The sequence below is a fragment of the Phocoena sinus genome, chromosome 7, assembly GCF_008692025.1.
Source record: "Phocoena sinus isolate mPhoSin1 chromosome 7, mPhoSin1.pri, whole genome shotgun sequence".
Classification (NCBI taxonomy): domain Eukaryota; kingdom Metazoa; phylum Chordata; class Mammalia; order Artiodactyla; family Phocoenidae; genus Phocoena; species Phocoena sinus.
The window spans coordinates 68,297,702-68,324,527 of NC_045769.1; the positions used below are offsets into that span (position 1 = coordinate 68,297,702).

Consider the following 26,826-nt stretch of genomic DNA (forward strand, 5'->3'; position numbering starts at 1 on the left):
CTTGCTTCTAGAGCTTTATAACAATCTTTTAACCATTCCCACCGGTGACTGATTTTGATTTTGAGAACTAGCAAAAAGTTGTTTCGAATCAATTCTGGAGAATGATGTGAACACTCAAACTAGGAAATACATAAAGAAGTTAATGAGGCTCTGAGTTTCTTGCTTGACCTGAACACCTTGGTATTTCTTAGGAAGAATGTAAAAATTGCTCGTGAAAAAAAACATTGTTAGAATAAGGGTATAGGATGTCTAAAATTTCTTCTGTGACATTTTCTTTGGAATTGCAAAGTAGAATATTTAAACTAGGATAGTATTTTTTTTCCAAGGGCAGGGTATTATTATAGTTGTAATTTGAAGTAAATACATCCTAGTAGGACAGTACTGTGAAAGTAAAAACACAATAACCATAAATCATTATAAATAGCAGTGGAATACAGTGACTATAAAATGTACACACTGAATCCAGCAAAGACCCTCTATGTACTGTGATGTATACATTCAACCTACCAAAAGGGCAATACTACCTCATCAATTTTGTCACGCAACTAATATGTACCATTAAATGAATGCTATTCAGAGAAAAATTTTGGAATGATTTATCTGAATTGGGAATTTTAATAAACATGTATGGGAGGTTTAAACAGAAACCATCTTCTTCTCAAAATAGCTTTCCCAGCAGCAAACTGAACATTCAAAACTACCGCATTGACTTTAGAACCATGTTACTTAAAATAGCTTACAACTCCTCCCCATTTATGCCAGAAAATAATGGTCCCTTCTTAATAAACTGTTTCGTGGATAAAGGTGGCTGAAAATAAAAATATAGGTTTATTTTAGACAATTTAGAATGAAGCTCCATGTGATGAGATCTACCTGAAGAACTTGTGAGGATTTCACTCATTTGCCGTATCTGTATGTTCTGGTATATTTGTTAAATCAGGATCATTATCACATAGTCACACCTCATAAATATTTGAACTTGCAGTCAAGAGAATGCATATTCTCTCACAATTATTTAAAAGTTAAGAATACTTTTCTCTCTCCACCTACATACAACTCTATAATGATGTCCACATTTGCTTTCTCAAAGTTTCTGCTGTGACCACTGGCAGAAACAGCATAGCAGACCAGATGGTCTGTTGATTTGAGTCGAGAAATTCTTTGGCCCTTATTTAATTCAGTAGTTCTACTCAATCTGCTCAGGAGAGTTTACTGAGAGAACATAAGGATGCTGCTGTTAAGATGAGGTACATTGGCAATGTTTCTGCATTTCTTTCCTACCCTTGGCTGGGCATTGTCGTTAGTTCTCTTATCTCTGTAAACCGTTAAATGAATCATTTAAATAATAAAATCGTTTCTCCATGTGGCATAATATTTTAAAAGATGGCTCTATGATTAAATCCTGTTACCTACAGAAAGTTTGTGAAGATCGGAAACAGATTTATCTGTTAACAACTGATGAGAAGTTGACCATTTCATTTGGCTTCTGAAATATTTTGGTGACCCCTGTGGATCTAATGTGGAAGGGTTGGAATGAGTAGGAGCAAAGTCCTAAACAAATGCACGGACTGTCTTTGGAACTGGATGTTTATATCAGAAGTTGCCGTGACAAACACCATCTCTGAAGAGCTCCTTCGTGAGCTCACCTCCTTCTAGTGTTGCCTGCAGCAATTCCATGGTACCCCCATTTTGTATGAGAAAACTTTTATGTCAGGTACAGTTTTCTTCACAGTCGGTCCTGATATCTAGAATGAAACTTGGAAGATAATCCTAAATAGAGTTTCTCTTCGGTAAGGTTAGCAGACTCTGAATTGGAGAAAATAAAAATGAGTAAAGATATTTGCCTTGAATTATTTGTTGGAATTTCAACTTACTGACTCCCTGGGTCTCCTTCCTTTTCTTTATTGTCATTAGTTATTTGTTATTTGTCTGTCTGTGGTATGAGAGTTGGTACATATAAACAATATTACATTATTGTGTCAATCCCAGTATTAAAAAATACCTCATTTATAGAAATATTGGAGTTAAGCCTGTTTGGAGAATATGGTGTTCTAATAAACTGAAATTTTTTATTAACTGTAAGAAAACTCTTTCATGTAGAAAAACTGTCTTGGACAGAGTAGTTCACCTGAAATAATGAATGCCTGGCACCACACCTGAAACAGAAAGGGTATTCATCTATAATTAATAGCGAAAGGGGCCCTATTTTTTTTTTTTTTTTTTTTTTTTTGCGGTACGCGGGCCTCTCACTGTTGTGGCCTCTCCCGTTGCGGAGCACAGGCTGTGGACGCGCAGGCTCAGCGGCCATGGCTCACGGGCCTAGCCGCTCCACGGCATGTGGGATCTTCCCGGAACGGGGCATGAACCCGTGTCCCCTGCATCAGCAGGCGGACTCTCAACCACTGCGCCACCAGGGAAGCCCTGGGCCCTATTTTTAAGGATGTCTTCATGTGACCCTCACTCTTGTTTAACAATTTGGCTAGGTATAGAATTCTAAGTTCAAAATAATTTTACTCTCAGAACTTTGAATATATTAATCTATTGTGGTAGACTAATGGTATATTCAAAGCATGGACTATTTCTCTTATTGTTGGGGTTATGATATTTCACTAAAATATGTTTTAAAATTGTCTTAAAAACCCCACTGTTCCTGCTCTGTACTTGGTAGGTTCATTTAATCTCAAGTTCACAGTCTTTTCTTCAGCTAAGAGAACATAACGTGTTTCATTATTTTCTCTCTTCTGTTTTTCCCTTCTGGGCCCAAATTTTGCCAAGCATTATGTCAGCCTTGTGGTTTTGGGCTAGTTAACCTCTAACATCTTTGATCATCAATTGCATTATTATAAAGTGGAAATTATAATCCCCAGGAGGCTAGTACCCAAAATGGTAATTATTTTTTCTCCTGCAGATACCTTGTTCCTCTGAGCTTATCATTTTGATCAAGGCACTTGAATCTAAATACAGACTTCTGGCTCTTAAAGTGATGTCTGGGCTGTTTTTAGCATGAAGGTTATTGGACATGACTCTGGTCTTCCTCAAGGTAGCACTGGCTCATTTCTGAAGGCTTCTTTGGAGTAGTAGCTACACTCTTTGAGTGTAGCTGTGTTATATGGCAAATACAGAGAAAAGAGTCAAAGTATATGTTGAAATGGGAGATAGAATGTTAAATAACAAGGTGACCCCATTTGTTATAAGGTAGAAGTCTATACAAGAAAGCTGTGGAATCTATAGTATTTCTGTATGGATTCAGCTGATGAATGCCTGCCAGATTAATCTTCCCAGAAGAAGAGCTCTGGTCATGTCACCGCTTCTTAAAAATCTTCAATGGATCCCCATTGCCTACAAAGTTAACATCAAGTTCTTAAACTTAATTTTCAAGTTGTCCAAAACACTGGCTCCAGTGAAACTTTCCAATCTTATATCCTACTATTCTCTACATACTCATTCTAATTAAAATACATTATTCTGTTTCCCAAATCTATCCCATGCTGTTCCCTTTGCCTAGAATTCTCCCTGCCTCCTATTTATTCTAGTGAAATCCTTCTCTTTTACGGTCCAACTCCAGAGCTTCTTCCTTTGCAAAGCCTCTGGCAATCTCTGCACAGAATTTGTACATCTCTTATAGCACCTAACATACTGCAGTGAAGTGACTTTAGGTAGAAGCTACGTCATATTCATCTGTGATTTACTAAGGTCTAACGATGCCTCTTTTGTAACCTGTGTTTGGTAAATATGGTTGAATGATTAAAAGAATGGATGCATTATAGTAATGCTGCATTGTAATGTTTTACATGGAGGAAAATAGATTTGGAGATTGTTTTGTTTTCTTTTGTTTTTTGATGGAGCTGACTGGTGACCAAAATTGTGCCTTGTTGACTATTTTGATTAGAGATTTAAAAAAAAATCATTTATATGATCACTTCTTGATTTTTATAAATAGCTATATGCACTTGCTAATGAGACAGGAATACGGTCAGATATTTGGGAAATATTTACTCAGCTTTTAATCCTTCTCCTTTTAAAAGTCTTTATGAAGAAAAATGAAAATCAGATATAATACTGCTTGTGACTGAAAATATTGTGCATTTTAATGAAATTTCTTATACCATCTAACTTGTTTTGCCTGTGGACATAGTTTGGAACTAAACTGACTTGTTGCTTGGGATTAACCATAATAAATCTGCTGAGAGTTGCGTTCTATTTCAAAATGCATCCTCTCTTCTAACTTCTTTTCCACTGATGAAATTGAAGATATGAAATATCTTATTCTTTAAGTTGCAGCATTCCCTGTAACTGAGTATGTAACTTTTATAAATGCACTAGCAGTTTCTTGATGGCTGTGAAGAAGCAGAGTAGAGCAAGACATTACATGGTAATTTGTTATGTGTGACTTATAATATTTGGGGAAAGAGCAGCTATAATTTTGTGTCTTCAGTCAGCAGGGTGGCCTTGATTTGTGGCAAGTCAACATATTCCTCTGAATTTTTGCGATGATGACAGTATTTAAGAGGAAAACACTTAAGTCTTCTGGAAAGAACTTTTAAATTGTAGCGACTTACATCTAATCATCCCTCTGATATCGTACAAATATTTTTGTTTCTTTCAGGAAATGAGTGTGTTTTCAAGTTTACGTTAGTTTTTCCCCCCATGTAAATGGAAAAATACTTAAAGACCATTTTGTACAACTACCTCACTTTGCAGAGAAGGATAGATGCTCTGAGAGTTGGTAGAGGACCTGGGACCAAAACTCAAGTCTTCCAACTTAATGCTAACAGTATTAACAACAACACATAATAGCAGCTAATATGTATAATATTTTCATATACTCTTATTATAAGGAAACTGAGGCACCGAGAAATAGCTTGCTCGAGATCACACTATCAGGGCTTCTCTGGTGGCGCAGTGGTTGAGAATCTGCCTGCCAATGCAGGGGACACGGGTTCGAGCCGTGGTCGGAAGATCCCACGTGCTGCGGAGCAACTAAGCCCGAGCGCCACAACTACTGAACCTGCGCTTTAGAGCCGCGAGCCACAACTACTGAAGCCCACGCACCTAGAGACAGTGCTCCACGACAAGAGAAGCCACCGCAATGAGAAGCCCGTGCACCACAACAAAGAGTAGCCCCTGTTCACTGCGACTAGAGAAAGCCTGCGCACAGCAACGAAGACCCAACGCAGCCAAAAATAAATAAATAAATAAATTTACTAAAAAAAAAAAAAAATTATAACCTGTGACTTCAAGAAAAAAAAAAGGTCACTATCAAGTGGTAGAGTTGGGGTTCACAAATAGGTTGTCTTCCTTTGAGTTTCTCAGTATAACCCAGAGATGTGGTAATATGTGGTTTCACTTTTTAAAGGAAGCTTTTGAGTGCATTTAAGTGCCCTAAGAAAATTTAAAGGAAGCTTTTGAGTGCATTTAAGTGCCCTAAGAAAATTAGGATTAACTTTAAACCTAATATCACAACATGAGTATTAGTAATAGTTTTGTAAATGTCAGTTCATCTAATTGCAGAGCATACCTAAGTTATAATTCATAGATAGAAAAAATTCTATTATTGGGCTGAATAAAAATTTCTTATTTAAAATAAAAATATGATAGAAATTGAAATTGGGTTAAACCTTTCATAGTTTATAAATTGAATTCAATGTAATTCATTTCAAACTCTGGGTACTAATATAGAATTGATTATAATGCATAAGTACATATGAGATCACCTAATCATGTATATTCACAGGGAGGCAAAACAAGTATGATTTTCAGCACCAGTAAAGAAGGAAACTCCCTCAAATAAGAAAAGCTCCACTTTATTCAATTTATCTAAAATGTTTACAGTCAGAAAATCTATTAAGAAGTTGTCAATTTTAATGTTTTTTACATTTACATTTTACTATTTGTCCCACCTATTTTATGTTCCTTATTTCTTGTTTCCTGCTGCCTTTTGGACTAATGAAGTATTTTTAAATTATGTAACTATTTCACTCTATTAGCTTGTAGGTTTACACTATTTTACTATTCCTTTTGTGATTATCCTAGACTTTGTAACATGCATCCTTGACTCCTTGAAGTGGTACTGTTATCACTACTCAGACCAGTTGACTCTATTATTGCCCTTCCATCCTTTGTGTTAATGTTGTCGTATATTTTAATTCTACACATATTTTAAACTTCATAAGGCATTAATATGTTTATTCAAAATTCATTTTGAATTACCAGTATATTTACCTTTTTCATTTCTCTTCCTTGCATTCTGCATTTAAAAAAAAAATCTGGAATCAATTTTCTTTTGCCTGAAGAATTCCCTCTTGTACTTATTTTAAAGCTGTTCTGCTAGTGACAGATTATCTCTGGTTTTCTTCCTGTGTCTCTGTTTTGAAGGGTATTTTCACTGGGTGTAACATGCTAGGTTGGCTTTACTTTCTATTAACATTTTACAGTTGTCTTTTCATTGTATTCTGACTTCTATCATTTCTGTTAAAACATTATCTGTCAATCTTATTACTGATTTTTCAAAGATAGTTTGCTCTCTCAGGCTGCTTCTAAGATTTTCCTTTGTCTTTAGGTGAGCCTAGTTATTATTATTATTTTAAAATATTTATCTGCTTGGCATGCGTAGTGCTTCTTAATTCTTTGACTTAATGGCGTTCCTCAGTTTTGGAGTATCTTGACCATATGAAGAAAGTTATTTAAATATTGCTTTTTCCCAGTTCTTTCTCTGCTGACCTCATGATCTTTTTTCTTTGCCTCATATATACCTTTTGCTCTTTTTTCCTTTTTCTTTGCTCTTCTTATATCAATCTGAATGTTTTTACTGTGATATTCCAGTTCACTAATCTTCTCTTTGGCTATATCCAACCTGCTATTAAAGCCATATTTTGAGGTTTTTGTTTTATTATTGTACTTTTCACTTCTAGAATATCTATTTTATTTATTTTTATAGATCTGAGTTCTTTTGTGAATTCTCCATTTTGTCATTTATTTTCTTGAACACATTAGTTACAATTATTTTGAAGTCCATATCTGATCCAATATCTAGATCTTTTTGTATGGTCTTTCCTCCCCTCTCCCTCTGCCCTGTTTTTTTTTTGTATGCCAGTTGATTTTTTAAATCAAATGTTGGAAATTGCATACAAAAATTGAAGAAGTTTTAAAGAAGTCACCTTCGTCCTGAGGCTGTTCACTCTAGTCTCTGATTGGATGGATAACCTCAATCCATTCATAAGAGTATCTGAGATGACCAAAGACAACTGCCACAAGGAGGAATAATGGGTGGTATAGTTTAATGGTAGAAGATTTAAAGCTAGGAAAATTTAGAAAAGAGGAAGGAGATATATCTAAAAATAGCAATGAGGGTCAAGAAGAACCTCTGCCCACCTCTGGGCCATGGGAAGTGTGGAACAGTGATCTTCAGTGATAGTGAGAGTTCAGTTAGAATGAAGGCAAAGTTGAGAGAAGAGATTAAATTTTGTGGGATTTTGTTCATGATTAATTGTGAGATCCAGAGGCATAGTAAAAGGATTTCAGCAGTTGGGAAAGTGTGGGGTGACAAGGAGGTGATGTACTGATCCAGAGAATATGGGGCCTGAGGATGGATGACCTGGGAGTTCTGGGCTTGGAGTAGCTGACGTAAACAGGGAAAAGTGCATAAAGAGATTATTTTGAGGAACTCTCAGACAGATACTCATGGTGAAACTGTAAGGAGGGAGAATCTTTCTACCAGGACACAAATTTCTGTATTCTCCTATTAGCTATTCTGATAACAGTGTGGAAGAGGAGGTGTGTGAAGATCTGAAGCTTCCGCTTAATTCCTAGAATGAACTATAAGAGAAGAAAATAAGTGGATTGATTTTGGAGATATTTGCAAAGTAAAATTAGCAAGACTTGGTGATAGAATGGATATAAGGTGTGAACAATGAGGCATGTCCAAAATTACACCCAAATTTCTGGCTGTTGCAGCTGAATAGATGGATGGTAGTGCCATTCACTGAGCTAGAAACACTAGAAGAAGACCAGATTTTGGTGTCAGATGGTGACATTGTGAGTTTGACTTGGACTTTTTGAGTTTAAGGTGCATTTGAGTCATCCAAATGGGGATATCAAATATCCAATTAAATACATGTGTCTGTTGCTTCACAGAGATATCTGACCAGGAGATGTGAGTTTGTTGGCATCTGCTTATACGGTGGTAATTGAAGTTTTTGGACAGAGTGAGCTGGCCAAATGAGAGTCAACAGGGAGAAGCTAGCCAAGAATGTTCACATATGCTGAAGGGCAAATAGAAAGGAGGATGAAAATGTTCATTTTACTTAGCTTCAAGGAGATCATTGGTAAGAGGGTTGGATTAAGTCCTTCAGAGTAGAAGCCTTAGATTATAGTTGGAGAAGTTTGTTGTTAAAAGAAAAAATGATATTTTAGCTGGAGAGACATTTTAGTATCTTTTATTTTTAAATCTAGGGGCTTCAGTATGTTTAAAAGCCAGTGAGAGAAATCTGGTTGAAAAAAGATTAAATATACAGAAGAAAGAAAAGAGCTCTTAGGAAACTGGAGAGAAAGGGGGGGATGTATTAGTTTCCTATTGTTGCTGTGACAAACTACAGCAAAAATTAGTAGATCAAAACAAGACACATTTATTAACTTACAATTTTGGAAATCTGAAACCAGGTCATTGGGCTAAAATCAAGGTGTCAGCCTTTTTCCTTCTGGAGACTCCATCTACTTGCCTTTTCTAGCATCTGGCTCTTGGTCCCACATCACTGACCCCTGCTTCTGTTTTTACATCTCTTTATTTCTGTTTCCGTTGGCACATCACTTTTTCTGACGCTGACCCTCCCTGCCTTCGCCTTGTAAGAACCCTTGTGAATATCTTGAGACCACCTGTATAATTCAGGATGATCTTCGGTTATCAAGATCTTTAACTTAATCACATCTGCAAAGCCCTTTTTATCATGTAAGGTAATATATACAGAGCCACAGATTCCGGGGATTAGGATGTGGACTTTTTTTTTTTTTTCATGGAGGGTAGCGTTATTCAGCCTGCCAAGGATAGAAAGGAGCATTTTCTAATTTAATTGGAAACAAGGAAGGTAGAACATGTGCAAGACATGGGTATGTCTGTAAAAATATATTTTGGGGCTCATATTACATATTTTCTCTTTAAAATGGAGTTGTTGCACTTGCTTGAGGGGAGAGGCAGACAGGAAATTCAGGGAAGAAAGTCCTAACTTAACAACTAGAGCACTCCTTCATTTAGCCAATAGTTAACAAGAACCTGCTGGGAACCTGATGGGTACAGGGGTACAAAGTTATAAACACACAGCAGTTATTATCTTTCTATACACAGTTAGAGGTTTTCAAGGTGTGCTAAATGACCATTTGACCAGAGGTGTTTAAAAAGGATTCCTGGGTACTAAGTTACAGATGACCTCACAGATAATGCTAATATTTACTGATTGTTATCAGTAATGTGTACTTCCTAAAAACAATATATTTTAAAGAAATGGGTAACATATCATAGAATGCATTAAATGCTAATACCAGAGATAATTGCTCAGAAGTAAGGAGTGTAGTAAGTATTAAGGAGTCCTTGTCAATATTTGAGCAGTCAGAGCCATGACACTCTACTTTTACTAAGTACTTGAACTTTAACTTGAATAGTCTTATAGTTCTTTGCATTTTAAGTTTTACATGAATAATACATGAACTATAAATATTATAAAAAAATAAATACATTAAAAATAACCACTTGGTGATCACAGGTCTCCTCAATCTCACTTTCTTCCCTAGAGATCAAGATTGTTAAAAATTTGGCATGGATTCTTTTAGGTTTTTTTTTTTCTTATGGGTTTACTGACACATGTGTATATATGAAACTATATTTTCTTTGTTTTTTACACAAATGGGGTCATACTAAATTATTGCTCTATAGTTAAAAAAGTTCAACATTATGTTTTTGCAATCTTTTTTGTTAATCGTATGTTAGTTCTGTCAGTTGCTACCTACTAGTCCATAGACTGAATGCATTATATCTTATTAATATGTAACCATTTTCAATACATCAATTGTTTCCAAATTTTTCTCTTGTAAGCAATGATACAGTGAACATTCTTCCAGATGCCTTTCTAATGTTTATGCTAGTTAGTCTAGAGAATCAGGAAAGGAGTAGTTATATCAAAAGGCGTGGCTTCTCAAGGTTTTTATAGACGCTGCCAGATTTCATTCCTTAAAGTCTATTCCCATTTATTCTACTTTCTTTTATGTCTGACAGTACCACTTTCTTCCTAACACTTGTGCCAGCATTTGACATTCTCAATATTTAAAAGTTTTTCCAGTAGTGAAAGTGCCTTATTTTAATGTATGTTTCTTTTGTTACTAGTGAGACTGAATATTTTTTTCAACTTTTTATATTCAGTGGTGTAGTATGTTTGTTCATATGTATGTGAATTGTGTGTTCGTATCTGCCTTTTGGTTCATTTTTATTTTGAGAGGTATATATTTTTTCTGTTAATTTTTAGGAACTCTTTGTATATTCTAAGTATTAGTCCTCTCTTAAATATGTTGTACACATATTCTCTCAATCTGTGCCTGGTGTTCGAATTTTATATATGGAATCTATCATACTATAAACATTAAAATATTTATAAGTTTAATTTGTTGAATTTTTTTATGGCTTCTAGGTCTAGATTATTAAAATTCTTTGGTTATTTTTTCTAACGTATGTAAATTAGTTAAATTAGTTAAATTTTGGGAATTTCTTTTTAGTTTTCTAATTTTGGAGTCCATTTTAGTATCAGGTTAAAGAATATCCTTTGTGTACTCAAATGGGTAGAGTCAGTCTTTTTTGAGTATCTCATCCTTTCTCCCTTGATTTTCAGTACCAACTGTTGCATATACACATGGATCTGTAGGTAACTTTTTAAAAATTGGATGGCTGCCTTTTTATATTATGTTAGGTATGTCAGGTATAGAAAGACACTCCTCATTGATCTTGTTCTTCTAACTTTCTTGGCTATAATTATTTTCTTTACTCTGAAACAGTTTGAAAAGCAGAGACATCATCTGTTCCTTAAAGAGTATGTAGAATTTCTCTGTAAAACAAACTATCTGTACTGGCCCACCTTTTTGGGGAATAGCTCTTTGACAACTTGCTCTCTTTCTTCTATCGTAATTAATGTCTTTGAATTTTCTGTTTGCTGGATTCAATATGTATAAATTATATTGTCCTACAGAATTATCATTTTCATCCAGATTTTATTTACATAAAGTTGTGGGAAGTATTTTCTTAATATTCTTTTAATTGCTTCTTCATTTCTCTAGTATTATTTCTTGTATTATATATTGTTACTTTCCCTTTTTTCGCCCTTGATTTGTTTCACAATTTATCTATTTTATTTTTTTCCCCCAAACATCAGATCTTGGATTTATTTATTAGTTCTACATTTTGCTTTTTTTCCAAGTTTTAATTTCTACTTTTATTTTTACTAAATTTCTTCTTTCTGCTTTCCTCAGATTTTACTTAACGATATTTTCTAAATTTTGGATACCAATGAATTTATTTTCATTCTTGTTTATTAATAGATATGTGTTTAAGGCTATGAATTATAGCGTGAGCACTGTTAGCTGTAAAAGATGTGATGTGTAGTGTTTTCATTAAGTTCATTATTCTTATTTGTAGTAGTATTATTATGTAGATATTCTGCAATTTCAACTTTTATTTTTTTCTTTGGAGAGTTATGTAAAGAGTCTTAAAATTTTTCCTAACCCCAGATTTTATTAGTAATTTTTCATTTTATTGTACTATGATCAGAAACTGTTGTCTGCATTCTTTCCACTATTAGAATTTATTGGGATTTTATCTGTGACTTAAAATGTGACCAAGTTTTTTTTTTAACCTTTTAATTTAAAAAAAAATTTATTTATTTTATTTTTGGCTGCATTGGGTCTTCGTTGCTGCTCACGAACTTTTCTCTAGTTTCAGCGAGCAGGGGCTACTCTTCATTGCGGTGTGTGGGCTTCTCATTGCAGTGACTTCTCTTGTGCGGAGCACAGGCTCTAGGCACGTGGGCTTCAGTAGTTTGTAGCACGCAGGCTCAGTAGCTGTGGCTCGCGGGCTCTAGAGCGCAGGCTCAGTAGTTGTGGTGCACGGGCTTAGTTGCTCCGCGGCATGTGGGATCTTCCCAGACCAGGGCTTGAACCCGTGTCCGCTGCATTGGCAGGTGGATTCTTAACCACTGCGCCACCAGGGAAGCCCTAAGCATTTTCTTAAAGAGAAGTTATATTCTCTGACTTAACATTAGAATTCGAAATGTAACAGTTAAATCTATTTTGTTGTTTATATTAGCCTATTTATATTTTTCATATTTATATCTACTTTTTAATACACCTGTTCATCATGGTTTGAGAGGGTTGGATAGTAGTCTATTAATAGTGTGTCTATATCTGATTTTCCTTATATTTCCTATACCTATGTGTATTGTATGACACCTAGACATTCATAACCAATATATTTTTTATTGTGAATCACATCTTTTAGTATTAAAGTTTTCTTCATTGCTTGTTTAGTGCTTTTCTGTCCTGAGTTCAGTCTTGCATGATATTGACCACTGTATTCTTTCCTTCCCTCCTTCCCTCTGTTCTTTCTCCGTCCCTCCTTTCTTTTTTTTCTTTCTCGCCCCCCACCCCCCGCCTTGCCCCCACCACATTCTTTGTTTTCAAACTTTCTCAGTCACTGGGTTATAGGAGTCTCTTTCCCACCGAATAGAGTGGAATCTGCTTTATGATTCATACGGAAAGTTTGTTTTCTTTCAGTAGGTAAGTTTGGCTCTCTAACATTTATTGAGATAACATAAAAGTTTGGTGTTAATACTGTTATACTATTTTATATTATGTTTTAAAATTTATAGGTTTTGAAGAAAATTTACAAGGTGTTCTGCCTTCTTAGTGTTGTGTTCTTTTAATTAGAAAGGTTTATATTTCTGTTACCATTATGGCTATAACTACATGGAAACCCTTAAACCTCTTATTTCTTTAAACCTTATCTGTTAATCCTCTCTAAGGAGCAATAATAAAATTAATATTTTTCTTCTTCCTCCTCCATTTTCTACCAGCTGATTTTAGCATTACAAAATGATTTAGTTAAATTCTCCTGTGATTTATCAGTTTTAAAATAATATCTTTTGATCTCAGTAACATTCCATGTTTTTCCTCCTTCAGCTTTTATCTTTCCATGTTTCTTTTATCATTTCTGCATGTTAAGGCTTATATTACTTATACTTTATTATAGCAGCATAATTACATAGGGATTTAGTCCCATAATTAGTTTTGGTATTTATTATAGTCCTTTTACTTTCAATTTTCCAGCTGGCTCTCGGATGATTGCAATTTATCTCCTAGTAAATTCCTCAAGAAGGTTCCACGGGAACAAGATTTTATGTGCTTTCATATGTTCAAAACTTTTGAATATTGTCTGTTACCTTTACAGTCAATGAGTTTTGCTAGATTTAAAAATCTCATTTCTATTTTCTTTCCCCAAGGATTTCATGAGCATTACTCCATCCAGTGGAGTAACTAAAAGACAGTGGGGTCCACTGAAACTTGTTGAATGTTATTGTGGAGAAATACTGCAACAGATTGATTTCTCCCTTATGAGCTACTGGGGCTTTTTTGCCTTGATGTCCAAAGCATTCTGTAAATTTCAAGTCCAGTAAAGTAGGGCATTTTACCGTTGACTATTAAAATGAGTTTCTCTGGGGATGTGTGCCCTTCAATATGTATTTTATTTTATTTTTTAAGCATTAAAATAGTGTTTCAGATTTATTAGTAGTAAATTTGGAATAGGGAAATCAATATAGACCATAAGGAAAACTTGAACTTTCTATTCGTTTCCCAGCTACCCACTCACTTTTCACACAAAACAGACCTTGACTCCCACATCTGAGTGAAATGGGTCTGCAGAATCTTTCGGGGAATGATAGGGTACCAGTGGCCAGCCTCAAACCTTGTCAGGTCTGAAAATAAGATTACAAGAAGGAAATAACATTTCAGTCTTGTCTTAAGAGACATAACCTAGGTTCAGTTACGACTACGTTTGCCATGTGAGGGTAAAGAGCTCAATGTCCATTTATTGGTCAGTGTGGCAGAAAAGATATGCAAGATGGAGCCAATTGTTTGAGCTAAATTAATACAGTTTTTTTTTTTTAACTCATTGTTACCTATTTTGTAACTTACACATTCTTCTGTAGGGGAAAGAAAGACGGTGGAAGAGTATGAAGAGATTAACTGAGTGTAGTAAAATATGCATCCCTCAATAGAAATATAAGGAATGGAATGATAATTGTCACCCTTTCCCTAAAATCTTGTTTGAAATTTCCCTACTGTTACACTACAACTGAAGCTTTCACATGACTCTATACGGACTTCTACATTCTGTATTTTATAGTTAGAAATACACTAATAAATTTTTACAAAATATCACATATGCTTACTATTGTTCCTAGTGTATTGCTAAATACCTATTAAGCTATGGACAAATTATCAATGAACATTACACAAGTAGCTTAATTCTCCATGTTGGGATTATAGACCAACCCACTACACAACTCTATTCTTATTTTCAGACAGTGGAACTCTTATATTGCTTTTCCCTAAAGTATACTGATGTGTTTTATTTTAGTCATAATCGTATCTACACAGAAAGTATGAAGATGTCCTTCTCTCAAGAGAGTATGAAACACACCTTTAGTGGAATGTTGAACCCTCATTTCAGAGCAAAATAATATATTGCTATCAGAGCCTATTAAGAGAAAAATACTTAAATTCTTTTAGAAGTAAACTTTGTATGGAATGAGTTTCTGATGTGCCCCTCTAATCTTTTTTTTTTAATTGAGATATAGTTGATTCACAATGTTGTGTAAGTTTCAGGTGTACAGCAAAGTGATTTCAGTTATACATATATATCTATATATCTATTTCAGATTTGAGTAGGTATTTTATTATTAAAAGTTTTCTTATATTTTATTTTTATATATTTATTCCTTTCCATTATTTCAATTTTCTTCTGGGGAGATTCCAGTTACACATGTAGAGATCTCCTTTACTTGTCTTTAGTTCTCTGTTTCTAATACTTCTTAAATTTAAAACAGTTTTCTTCTCTCTTTGGTTGCATTTTTTGTATCTGTCATCTATTACCTCGACTTTGATAGATTTCAATACATAGCATTTAAATCTCTGGAGCTCTGCTAGCTAATGTTTCATCTCCTCTTACTGTCTTGGTGTTTCTTCTCTATCCTTTTAATTGTCTGCTTTGTGTGTGAACAGGTACGATTTTGCTTCATTATTTTTTATTCTTGGTTTAATGTATGATCTTAAATTTTATCTGTTCTTTGGCATTACTTTTCTTGCAAGTAGTCCTCATCTGCCATTTGTTGTTCCTGTGTCTTTTCTCCTTTCTTCCCATTCGTAGTATGTTTGTACAGATTCGATGATGGTTCTGTTTTGTTATTCATCTTCAAAGCAGTGGGTTTTTCTTGGAACATATTTATGGGAGATTCATGAGGAAGACAGTCACAGTTTAAGTACTAGGTTAAAAAGACTTTTCCTTTTTTGTGTTTGAATTTTGTTTTCAGCCTTTAATTCTTCTAAGCTAAGGGATATGGGAAGGTGTGAAATTTTTCTTAATATAATGACTTCCCACTGCTACAGAGGTATGGTGTTCCTGCAAAAATGGATTTCTGACCTCCTTTTGTTTCCGTTATTTTTAAAGGATTTTTGTGCCTATGTTCATGGGGGATATTGAGAAACTGGATAATATTTTGATGCCAGTCTGATTCTCATACCTTGCAGGTAAACGATAATTCCTCTCTCATGAAGTGTTAGGAATTTTATCTTTTCTCTTTGAATTTATCACATTTCCCACTATTTGTCTAACATGACTACTTTTTTGTTCAAATTAGCCATTGGGGGGCACTTTTAGTTTAAAATTTGTAACTTTATTCAGCTCAGGGAACTTCTGTCTTTTCTTTCTTTTTTCTTGTGCTTTCTTTTTTTACTCTTTCTGTAACTCATATTCTATGTGTGTTGATCTTTCTAGATTGTTCCTCCATGGTTTCTTTTTCTTTTCATTTCTTTGACTTTTCCCTTCACATTGTGAGAGACATTTTCTCAACTTTATCTTCTATACTGTTTATTAGTTGTTAGCTTTGTTTATTACAGTAATGTTTGGAAGTTCTGGGTTGCCTCATCCTCTACATTCCTTTCCTCTTAAGTATTTATATAGTATTTAAGATGACCTTATATTTTCTCTAAATATACTCTAAACCTAAGTTCTCTGGATCTGTCTTCACCATCTTTTCTCTTATACACAAATTCTGGCTATAATTTCTTGTGCTCTTATCAGTCTAATACCAGTGATTTCTAGCTTCTAGAAATTCTTTTAATTTATGGTATACTGAAGGTACCTTTCTTATATCCCAGCATGGCAAAAAAAAGAAATTATTTCTTCTTTCTTAGCAAGGAAATTATCTCTTTATTTTCTTTCTCTTCCTCCTTCTTCTCCTTCTTGTCATTTTAAGGTTTTGGGGGCATGAAGAAAGTTAGGTGCTTGTTTTCTGTCTGCTTTCTTGATCTAACTATTTTTCTTAAGAGAACCTTAAAGTATATGAAATTTGAAGAGTGTAGATAAGACATTTATCTTTTTATAGCCTATACTTTTGTTAATTTATGTTGGAAGCTCAAATACAGGGAAAAATTATAATTTTATTTATATTTGTTAATGTATTTGACCACTTGAACCTGTGTTTCTACTTCCTTGTCATCTTTGAAATCTTGACTTCCTTCTAATCTGGTAATTTCCATTTCTCTCTAAGACTCATTTCTCTGTTTCTGTTTTCCTTGCTTCTAGTCACTATTCCATAGTTTGTCTTTCACACTGAGGTAAAATTCACATCTTATCAAATATTACTACCCTTGAGGATGAGAGTCAAATTTCTGAGTGTGACATAGAAGGACCATTCTTGTCTGGAAGCTCCTTCCGTGTTTTTCATCTTTGTATATATTTCCATTACTTGGAATTACTTTCATTCTTGGATCTTTTGTCCACTTAGGGAACTTGTCTGCTATCTCATGGTGAAATTAAGCTCTTTCTTTTTTATGGTTCTAGAACTTTATTTATACTCAGTTAAAGAACTTAACATATAGTTGTAGTTATTTCTAAGTGTCCATCTGCCCTCCTGTAGACAGTACAATACATTATGCCTCCTTGATAGGCAGCCATAATGCTCCTAGAAAACTATGTCAGGCGAAGAATACATAGGCACTTGTAAAATACTTGACTGAACTGTAGATTGGTTATATTTGTCATGACTAAGGCTTATAAGTCATTCAGTAATTTCTTTAAAAGAAGAAACTTTCAGAGTTTAAATCAGTAAGAAATCCTAGGGGACTTCCTGGTGGCGCAGTGGTTAAGACTCCACACTCCCAATGCAGAGGGCCCGGGTTCAATCCCTGGTCAGGGAACTAGATCCCACATGCACGCCCCAACTAAAAGTTTGCATGCCGCAACTAAGGAGCCCTCGAGCCACAGCTAAGGAGCTCACCTGCCGCAACTAAGACCTAGCGCAACCAAATAAATAAATTAAATAAATAAATATGAAAAAAAAGAAATCCTACACATTTTTGATGGAAGGAGGGAACTGTCAGAGTAGAGGGGGAGAAATAGGATAGAGGAAGATCAGATCAGGCCCATCAAGTGTAAAGAATGATGGCCTGTCGTATACCTAGAGAAGCAAAAGGTCTTTGAGTAATATGAGCTGATAGAACTAGAGGTACTGAGTTTGTGTCTAAAGATCTAGACTGTTTATTGCTATTAAATGCTATAACCAAATATTTTAAGATTTTTCTAAAACGGGTGTTTTTAGGACAACAGTTAAATTTAGTGTTGACACTACTGACCACTAACAGAACTATGTCAGATAGCAAAAGAATATCCAAATGATCCTGTGAAGAAGACTGTGTGCTTTTGTTCAGAATAAATCATAAGACTAGCAACTGTTAAGACGAGAAAGGGGGCTTGTCCACCATGTAACCGGAGTGACTAATCTTTCCACATTGATTGTGAGTGAACGTGATGCCTACTGTGTACAGAGAGCATCCTGCTAGGTATTCTGGGAGCAGCACAGGAGATGAAATCCTGGGTCCCACACTTAAGGATTATAGTCTCCTTAGGCAAACAACTGGGGCCTATGAAAGGATTTATTAGTTATCAAAGCAGTGTATTAGTGTGTGCAGAGAAAGGTATGAGGAATGGAAAAGTTTAAGTCCTAAAAAAAAAAGTACAAAACAAGGAATGATATAATTTAGATGGAGGAATGACTTCTTGGAGGGGTCAATTTTGATCTGTATCTTTGAGGGAGTTAATGAATATGGAGGGGCAGTGAGCTACCCACAATGGGTAGCACAATAGCACAATATACAGGAGGATAATGGAGGGGCAAACCAAGTTGTGTTTTGTGTAAAGCAGGAGGCTGGTCGATTGGTTGGCTGAAGAAGTATTTGTAGGAATTAGTAATCAAGAAGCATTCTTGTGCCTTACAGCATTTTCCCCCCATGTATAAAGCCACTTGGGGTGACAGAGTGATGGTTAAAGGGAAATTACACATGTCCCTACTTTCAGGGAGCCTACATTCTAAATGATATAAGGTGCTCACACATAGAAAACAGTAGCTGAAGCTTGACTAAACTGGTATATGATGAAGGGTAAAGAGATAGTCTGGAAAAAATGGATATGGTTTGAATCTGTAAAATGGGAGCAAATGATGCCTGCTTTACAGGTTTGTTAGAATAAAATGAAATACCATATGTAAAGTGCCTAACACTTGACAGGCACTCTGTGTTTGTTGTCGCTCCCTCCTTTTCTACCTCTCAGTTCTAAAGTAATATGTGCCAAAAAAAAAAAAAAAGAAAGAAAAAAAAAGGAGAGATGCTTGAAGGATGAGAGATCAGTGAAACTTTCAGAAGAGGTGGGACTGGTCTTGGGCCTTAAAAGGTTTGTGGGTTTTAGAGAGTGAACGTTACGAAAAAAGAGGTGGGACTCAAACGTGCTTCAGGGAGCTCCAAGGAGCTTTTGTTCATGTTGAGTGGGAGAAGAGGTCTGAAAGGCAGGCTTGGAACCTAGACGTTGGCTGGTGCTTAGGTTGCATTCTTCTGCCCAGATTCCACCTTGTACACTGCTTTGACCAAGTGTTGACATGTTGCCATGTGTCAGCTCCTCTGATACGCAGGAGTTATCAACTTTGAATTCCCCATAGCAAACAGCATAGTACTTTACACATACTAAGGCCCTCTACGCATATTTATTAGGTGAGTTAGTAAAACAAATGCTTAGGAACATCAGAAACAAGGGTGGTATGAAGATGACATTTTATGCTAATACTACATCAAATTACACAGTACAATGTGGGAGAGAATATTGTAGAGTAGAATAGTAGAGTATCTTGGAGAGGGCCAGATGTGGTTTTCACCTTGGCTGATTGACTTATGTACTTCGTGGACTTGGATAAGTTTTTGCAATATATACTTGTATCTGAGACCATTTTTAGCCCTCTGCTCTTCTGGCCTCAGTTTCCTCATCTGTTGAATAGCTAGTACCTGCTTCATAGAGTTGTCATGAGGATTCAGTGAAAACTAGCTCAATGCCTGGCTCGTACTGGGTGCTCACTTAAATATTATTAATTATCATCATAATACTTATTATATATTATTTTTTGTGTTATTCTTAATTCACATTGAAACTTCGATATGCATATTTTGAGTGACAAAATTCACTCTTGTTCTATCAAAGTGCTGAGCAAAGAACAAGATAATGTACAGTGCTATTCTATAGTATTGCATTGTTGACCTTGCTATATTGTTTGCAACCCTGTTATATCAAAATTTAATTTGTAGGACTTCCCTGGTGGCGCAATGGTTGGGGGTCCGTCTGCCGGTGCAGGGGACGCGGGTTTGTGCCCCGGTCCGGGAAGATCCCACATGCCACGGAGCGGCTGGGCCCGTGAGCCATGGCCGCTGAGCCTGCGCGCCCGGAGCCTGTGCTCCGCAACGGGAGAGGCCACAACAGGGAGAGGCCACAACAGTGAGAGGCCTGCGTACTGCAAAAAAAAAAAAAAAAAAAAAAAATTAATTAATTTGTAAATAATGATCTGTGACACAGTCTGAGGAGAATGCATCTTAGGCCCAGTCCTCTGCAGGAGCAGTTCATGGAGTATTTTTCATCACCTGCCTTGGGCTCTTCCAGACCGTACACAAAACGGATATCCTTGATCCTCATAGCAATCCCCCAATTGTTGGCCATAGCTTTTTAATCCCCATTTAGCAGCAGCTGAAGAAATTAAGGCTCAGGTGACAAGGTTAGTGAGTGGTACAAGCCATTTATAATAATGGTTAAAAAAAAAAAAAAAAGCATGGGCTCAAGTTAAATTTTAAATCATTGTCTACAATAACTAGGAAGTGAGATAAAGCACAGTCACTAGGAACACGTGGAAAAGATCACTGAAAAATGAGACTCTGCCTGTTATTAAGTGTGAGTGTTGTCTCATTAGTCTTTCAGCCTGCTGACTGTGAAAAGTGTATTTGAGTTTTTTTCAAAGACCTTTTTGGCAACATAGAGTCACAAAATGCCACATTTCGCTCTTATGGTTTTCACTGAAAATTTATAAACTTCAACTTTCACGAGTTCCAAAGAGATGACCTATCATACTTCAGCAGTTCATTGTAGAATAGTTTTTAAGGACAGGTATGTTGCACTGTAATGAATATAGAGCCTGGACATTGTTTTGACTTGAAGGATGCATTTTAGTATTTAAAAAGCTCTATCATGTGATGTAAAACAGCGTCTCTGACTCCCCATTCGCCTAGACTTCAAAACTTGCAGTCAGCTTTGAGAACCTCACTCTGTATCTCCATCAGTTATCAAGTTCTGCATATTCTTTTCTCTTACTCACTTTTCAAAGCAAATGTCGTTTCCTCCTTGAAGCCTGCCATGATCTCACCTCTGATATGTAGTTTCTTCTAACTTGGTGCACCCCTGGTACTTGGCATTTAATCACAGTGAGACTCAGCCCTTTACTGAATGTGATTTTTAATTTAAAAATGAGTATCTCTATTCCACTATGAGGCAGTGACCATATCTTACTCATTAGCATGTACTTATCACCTAACACACTGCCTGGCACATAGTGGGTTCTTTGCCTCATGATTTAGTGGAATGAATTGCTTTGATTGTGGTGGAACCCTTTCTGAGACCAGAGATAACACTTCTTTGTAATATTCAAAGCCTAAATTGAGAAAAGAAGAAAGAAAAATTGTAGATAATAAACTTGAAATTATGTAGTAACCATGGGCTTTGTTATTGTGTGCCTGCCAAAAAAGTGACTCAAGGTTAAACCAAAATCTTTTCCTTCACAAATGGTGACTCCCCTCCCAGTATTAGTAGATTTTTGTTGGTAGTTTTATTTTAAAAGACCATGATAAACCTAGTAGGATAAGAATAAAATGAATGCCCACAAATTAGATCTGCCTGTGACTTTTTTACTAAGTGAATTCCCCCCCAGCTGCCATTGTGAGCGAGCTGTGTAGGTTTTGAAATTCAAAGTAGGGAACCCTAGAGTTTGTAGTGTCTCTTTTTTTCTTTTGAGGAATATGAGATCACCGTGCATATAAAACACACCCAAATGAACTCTGCCCAGTAGCAGTCTAGATAATGAAGTGGAAAGTTTGTATCTGAGTTGCCGAGAATCTCCCATTTTGCCCTGTTACTACGACAACCACTTTGTGATCTAGAAGTGACAGGGAGCTCCCCTCAAGCTGAACGCAGCATGTCATTCTCTGTGTCCTGGCTGAAGAGCACTGAGTAGGTGCTTGTTAAGGAATCGGTCCAAAGGGATTTTATAATATAAAAACTCAGATTAGTTTTAATATTGCAATACTTTTTGTCATTTTTGTGTTTCTCTTACTCTTTATTTAGACATTATTGAAAATTTTTTCATTAACCAGAAATGGACCCTTCTCCAACCCTCGAAAATACTGGAATACAATTTTTAGTTATTGTAAGAAAAAAGGCAAAATGGTTGTTAAACTTTTGAGAATGCTTTGAGCATGATTATTTAAATGCTTTGAATTGAATGAAATGTGCTCAGTTACACAGATCTGTGCTTTTAAAAAACATTAGCATTTGCAATTCATACGTTGTAGTTTAATGCCCCATTTATATTTAACAGTATTATTTAGGTTGATTGTTAAGGTAATATTTAACAGGAATAGTTAAGTGTATAGCTTCAAGGACAGCTAAAACGTCCATAATACAGAAATTTTAGCTGTTTAGGAGACGAAGTACATAAATATATATTAAAATCCTTTTATTATGACTTGTAAAGTTTAACACTTTTGGACCAATTCTAACATCAGGATTATTTTTTGTGCCTCATATAATATGTTTCAATCTACCCATTTATCACTTTTATGAGTAGCATAAGTAAATTTAGTGCATCTGCATATTTATACACTTTAAATAGACCAATGTAAACAGTTTCTTATCTGCCATATGTTGAAATGTTTCAGTAAAGTAAAGACATAACTGCCTAGTCAACAAAGAATGGCATTGAATTGCACTGTTTTGGAAAAAAAAGTTAAGTGAACTAGATGGCTGTTAATCTGGTTCTTTAAATATCATAAACAAAAGTATCAGAATGTGTTTCCAAGGACAAAGGCGGAGTTTTCTGGGCTTTGATTGGTTGCTGCCTTGTCCTGTCCCACAGCCATCCTTAATTGGCTTTGGTAGATTGGAATCACATAAGCAGAGTGACATTTATTACTTTCCTAGTTGTTTTTTTGCACTGAGCCCCGAGATTCCTAAGGAGTAACTGTAAAAGATTTCTTTCATTTCGTCCATGATCTACGGGAGGGGATCACTCTAAGAAGAGCAGGCATGAGTTTGAGTGCAAGAAGAGTCACTCTGCCTGCAATAACGCCCATAGTTCTACAGAAAAGGGTATGTGACTTCTGCTTTTTTTCTTTTCTTTTTCTTGCTGTTTTTAAATTTCCTGTTACTGTGTTTATTAATGTGTTGGAAACTTTTGTTACATATCCTGAGAGAGGCTATAATTCATTGAGGCTATAGGTGATTAAAGGATAGATTATTGAAATTAGACTAATTGTTGAAATTAGACTATTAAAAAAAAAAGCTGGGCCAGAACATCTCTGTAGTACGAAAAGCTCCATGTGAAAGTAGTTTGGTCTCGATTTCAGGGCATTGTGATAGAGACTGTATTGAAGATTTTTCTTTCTTTTTTTTTCCCCTTCTACTGTAACTTCAGGCCTCTTTGCCTTTAGTTCAATAGGCAATCTGCTAGCTATTATGTTTTATATTTGTTTACTAAGGAGCAGATTCTTTGTTTCACTATAATTCATAATACATCCATCTTCATTGTTGAATGGACAATATAATTGTTTTACTGTTTAAAACATATGGCACCAGTTTATTTTCCTCTGGTTTTCTACCCATTTCTATTGAGTTTCTGCTTACTTGCTTAAGAAAAACTTTCCATTAAGTTGCCTTGTGAAAAGGCTTTCTGTTAATTATTAATGCAGTCAATCCTGTGTGTGAAATATTTTGTCTGTTAGTTTTTTGTAAAGTTTATTTCTATGTCTTACTTGCCACATCGTATTTTATAAGGTAATAAATACACCATGTGATGTAGCATTTAAGTAAAGCTGAATATACTAAACTTCTCTTGTAAATATACCAAATAAGAACCATGTATTGAAATCCTTAAAGAATCAAATCTGTTGTATAGAAAAGAAAAAGCGCCAAAACACATTTTGACACTGTGCTTTCTGAATGGTTTTGGTGACACTAGAAACTGTAATGTTTATTTCCGTACCTGACTTTTAATGGTTAACTATTAGTGTGTTTCATTAAGTCAAAGGTCATGGTTTAATTTATTTGAAAATGACAAATCTTACAATTAGGGTGCCTTTTAAAAGAAGTGTCTCTTTTCATTGTTTTTAATTTTTAGGTTTTTAATTTATTTTTTTATCCAGTTGACTACTTATTCACCAGGGACATTTTACTTGGCAGTAAAACAGTATATGATAATTTTGCCAACATTTGTTCTTATCTTTCTTGATGTCTTTCTTTCATCTTAAGCAAATTTAATTAAAAATATTTTGCATTGAGCTGGAGTCTTTATTTTGATGTAGACTTAGTAGTACATTAATAATGACCATATAGATTACCTGAGTCACTGGCAACGTGAAAAGGTATAATAGCGTATATCAAATCTATATACTTATGTTTGGATTCTTCTTTATCCAGTTAATACTGCAGTTTGGATTAACCAAGATATTTTCATCATGTGGTTTTTTTGCACAACATATTGGTGTGGTGGAAAGCATGCCACCCGGATTCTCCATTTCCTAGCTGTGTGATCTTGGGCAAGTCATTTAAACTCTCTGAGTCACTACTTTCTCACCTATAATATAATAGTGGAGAGATTTTCATTAAATGCTCTCTTCAGTCTTATTTGTGTCTATAATTCTGTGACTCAAATAATATATTTTGAATTTTCATAAGTATAATAAAATATTTAAACCGTTTCTTATTAGAGTATAAAACATTAGAAGAAGATGCTATCATTTTCAAGGATTTGGAGCAGTTAGTCTAGGGGAAATTTGTATGAGTAAAACTTAGCTAGAAAATAACACCCAGCACTGGTTGGTAAGTAGCAAAACAGGATTACTTTGGAAAGCTGTGATTATAAGTGATGTTAGGTCTGAGCTGCCAATGGATACATCATTGTGATTTCTCTTGTTTCTTTTATAATAAGCTTCTAGTCAGATTTCTATTATAATAATTAACATAAGTCAAAATTCCCTAAGCGCAAGTCCATGTTATTCCTTTCCGGTTGGTACACATATTAAATGTTCATATAATTTAGCGCATCATTTGCTGAAAATACTTAATGCTATTTCTTTCTCCCGACAGTTTAATCCCCAGAGGACCCATTGTTGATAAGACTGTTCTGAAAATCTTAGTATCTCTTATTTTAGAAACTGGGTATTTTTCTGACTAAAAAATATCCATCTGCTCTGGTCACACCATGCCTTTGTTTTCTAAGATAGGAAATTATTCCACACTTGTAATTAACTTGTTTTCTATATGCACCATAGTTTAAGATGATACAAATTAATACAAGCATTTCTCAGTATTTTGGGGCAGCTTCTCATTTTCCAAAGAACCTAGGTGCTTTTTCCACAGGTTTGGCATAGAGTTGGCTGGCTCATCCTGAACGAGTGGTTCTTGCAAAATAATTTGTCAACTGGAATCCTAATCATTTGAAAGGCTGAGGGTACTTCTGAAAATGCTTAATAGTTTTAGGGAGTAATTTTCTTATCAGCAAGTATATCTGATCTAAGTGGGCATAAGATCTCCTGAGATTGGTTGGGAACTTGAACTTTAAACACGGCTCTTAACATGGTATGGGTCTTTTTCGTAGCACATCAAATATACTTTGATCTTTGAGGAGCAGACTAGTTCAGTGGACTCTCTGTCAAGTAAATTGGAAATAAATTTTTGACTTTTTCTAATTCTATCAGGATCCGATTTCCTTGATTCTAGTTAATCAAGGTTCCAGTGAAGAAAGTTTCATCATCTCTCTCAGAAATGATCGCATCCTCATCAAGTGTTCTGAATGAGCTCTTCACCTCATAGCATTTTTCTCAGATAACTAGGTTATGCCTTTTTTTTTTCAAATGAGAAGACTGAATCTCTTGGATGTTGAGTGACTTATGCAAGGTCACCCAGAAGGTCAATGGCAAAGCTAGAAATAGAATCTAGGTCTTGTGACTTCCACTGTGTTTCTCTTATTAGATATGTGTTACCTCCTGAAATTAATATGTTAATGAAATTGCCTTATGGTGTGTATAACTGCCATTCAACTTCTAGTCTGGAATTAGCTTAGGCAAATCTTTTCATCTTCCTCTGCACCTCCACCAACTCCCATATGCTCTAGTGTAGAAAACATTTTATTCAGACAGCAATTGTAAGCAACAAAGTGTGTGTGTGTGTATGTGTGTGTGTGTGTGTGTGTGAGAGAGAGAGAGAGAGAGAGAGAGAGAGAGAGAGAGTATGAGAGAGAGAGAGAGATGGAAAGACAGTTTTACCCAGCGCTCTAATTGGGTTCATTACATCAAGAAACTATTTTAAGGTCCCAGAGAGTTAACAAAAACTCAAGCATTGTAAGGCTTATACTAAGTGCAATATAAAATTCACATTCTTTTTATATAAATGTTGGAAGGTCTGAAGGCCAGATGCCCATATACTGATTCTGTGGGTAGGAAGATTTCTACCTCTGTCAGATTAAAATTGTTCTGCAAATTGTTTCCAAGCATTTCTACATTCTTTAGCCATACTACAATTATGAGAGACTTTCATAGGCACACAGAATTCTAACGTGTCTTCCAGAATCTCAGAGAAAAAAGGAATGCTTTTTAGAATATATTTTTTATAAGATTCAAATCATTTGAAAATCCAGAATTCATGAGTATAATATGGAGCAATGCCATTTATCAAAAGATCCAATTCCCCATATATACAAGAGAATAGTTTGTTATATTCATTTCCCTCCTCATACAATTAGAATTATTGCTGTGAATTTCTAAAAACAATTTTGTAAAGAATGAAAGAATATAGATCATCATTATATCACTATTTTGCCCAGAAGCTTTTAAATACATACAAAATCAGTCCAAGCGAATGTAGCATTCACTGTGCTTTGTGGTCTG

The 26,826-nt window shown here is 35.2% G+C and overlaps 1 protein-coding gene across 4 annotated transcripts in view; it reads left to right on the forward strand.

Moving 5' to 3' along the window:
• Window positions 1–26,826, forward strand: part of GRB14 (growth factor receptor bound protein 14) — a 127,979-nt gene that overhangs the window by 33,759 nt on the left and 67,394 nt on the right. For 2 of the 4 annotated variants that reach the window (XM_032638534.1, XM_032638536.1), the window contains exon 1: window positions 22,873–23,032. The exons of 1 other annotated variant lie outside the window; for it this stretch is intronic. In XM_032638534.1, coding sequence (XP_032494425.1) covers window positions 22,970–23,032 — 63 coding nt within the window. In that variant the 5' untranslated portion in view covers window positions 22,873–22,969. Of the gene's footprint in view, window positions 1–22,851; window positions 23,033–26,826 lie in introns of those variants that run through there. One more of the 4 variants, XM_032638535.1, reaches the window with a different exon arrangement.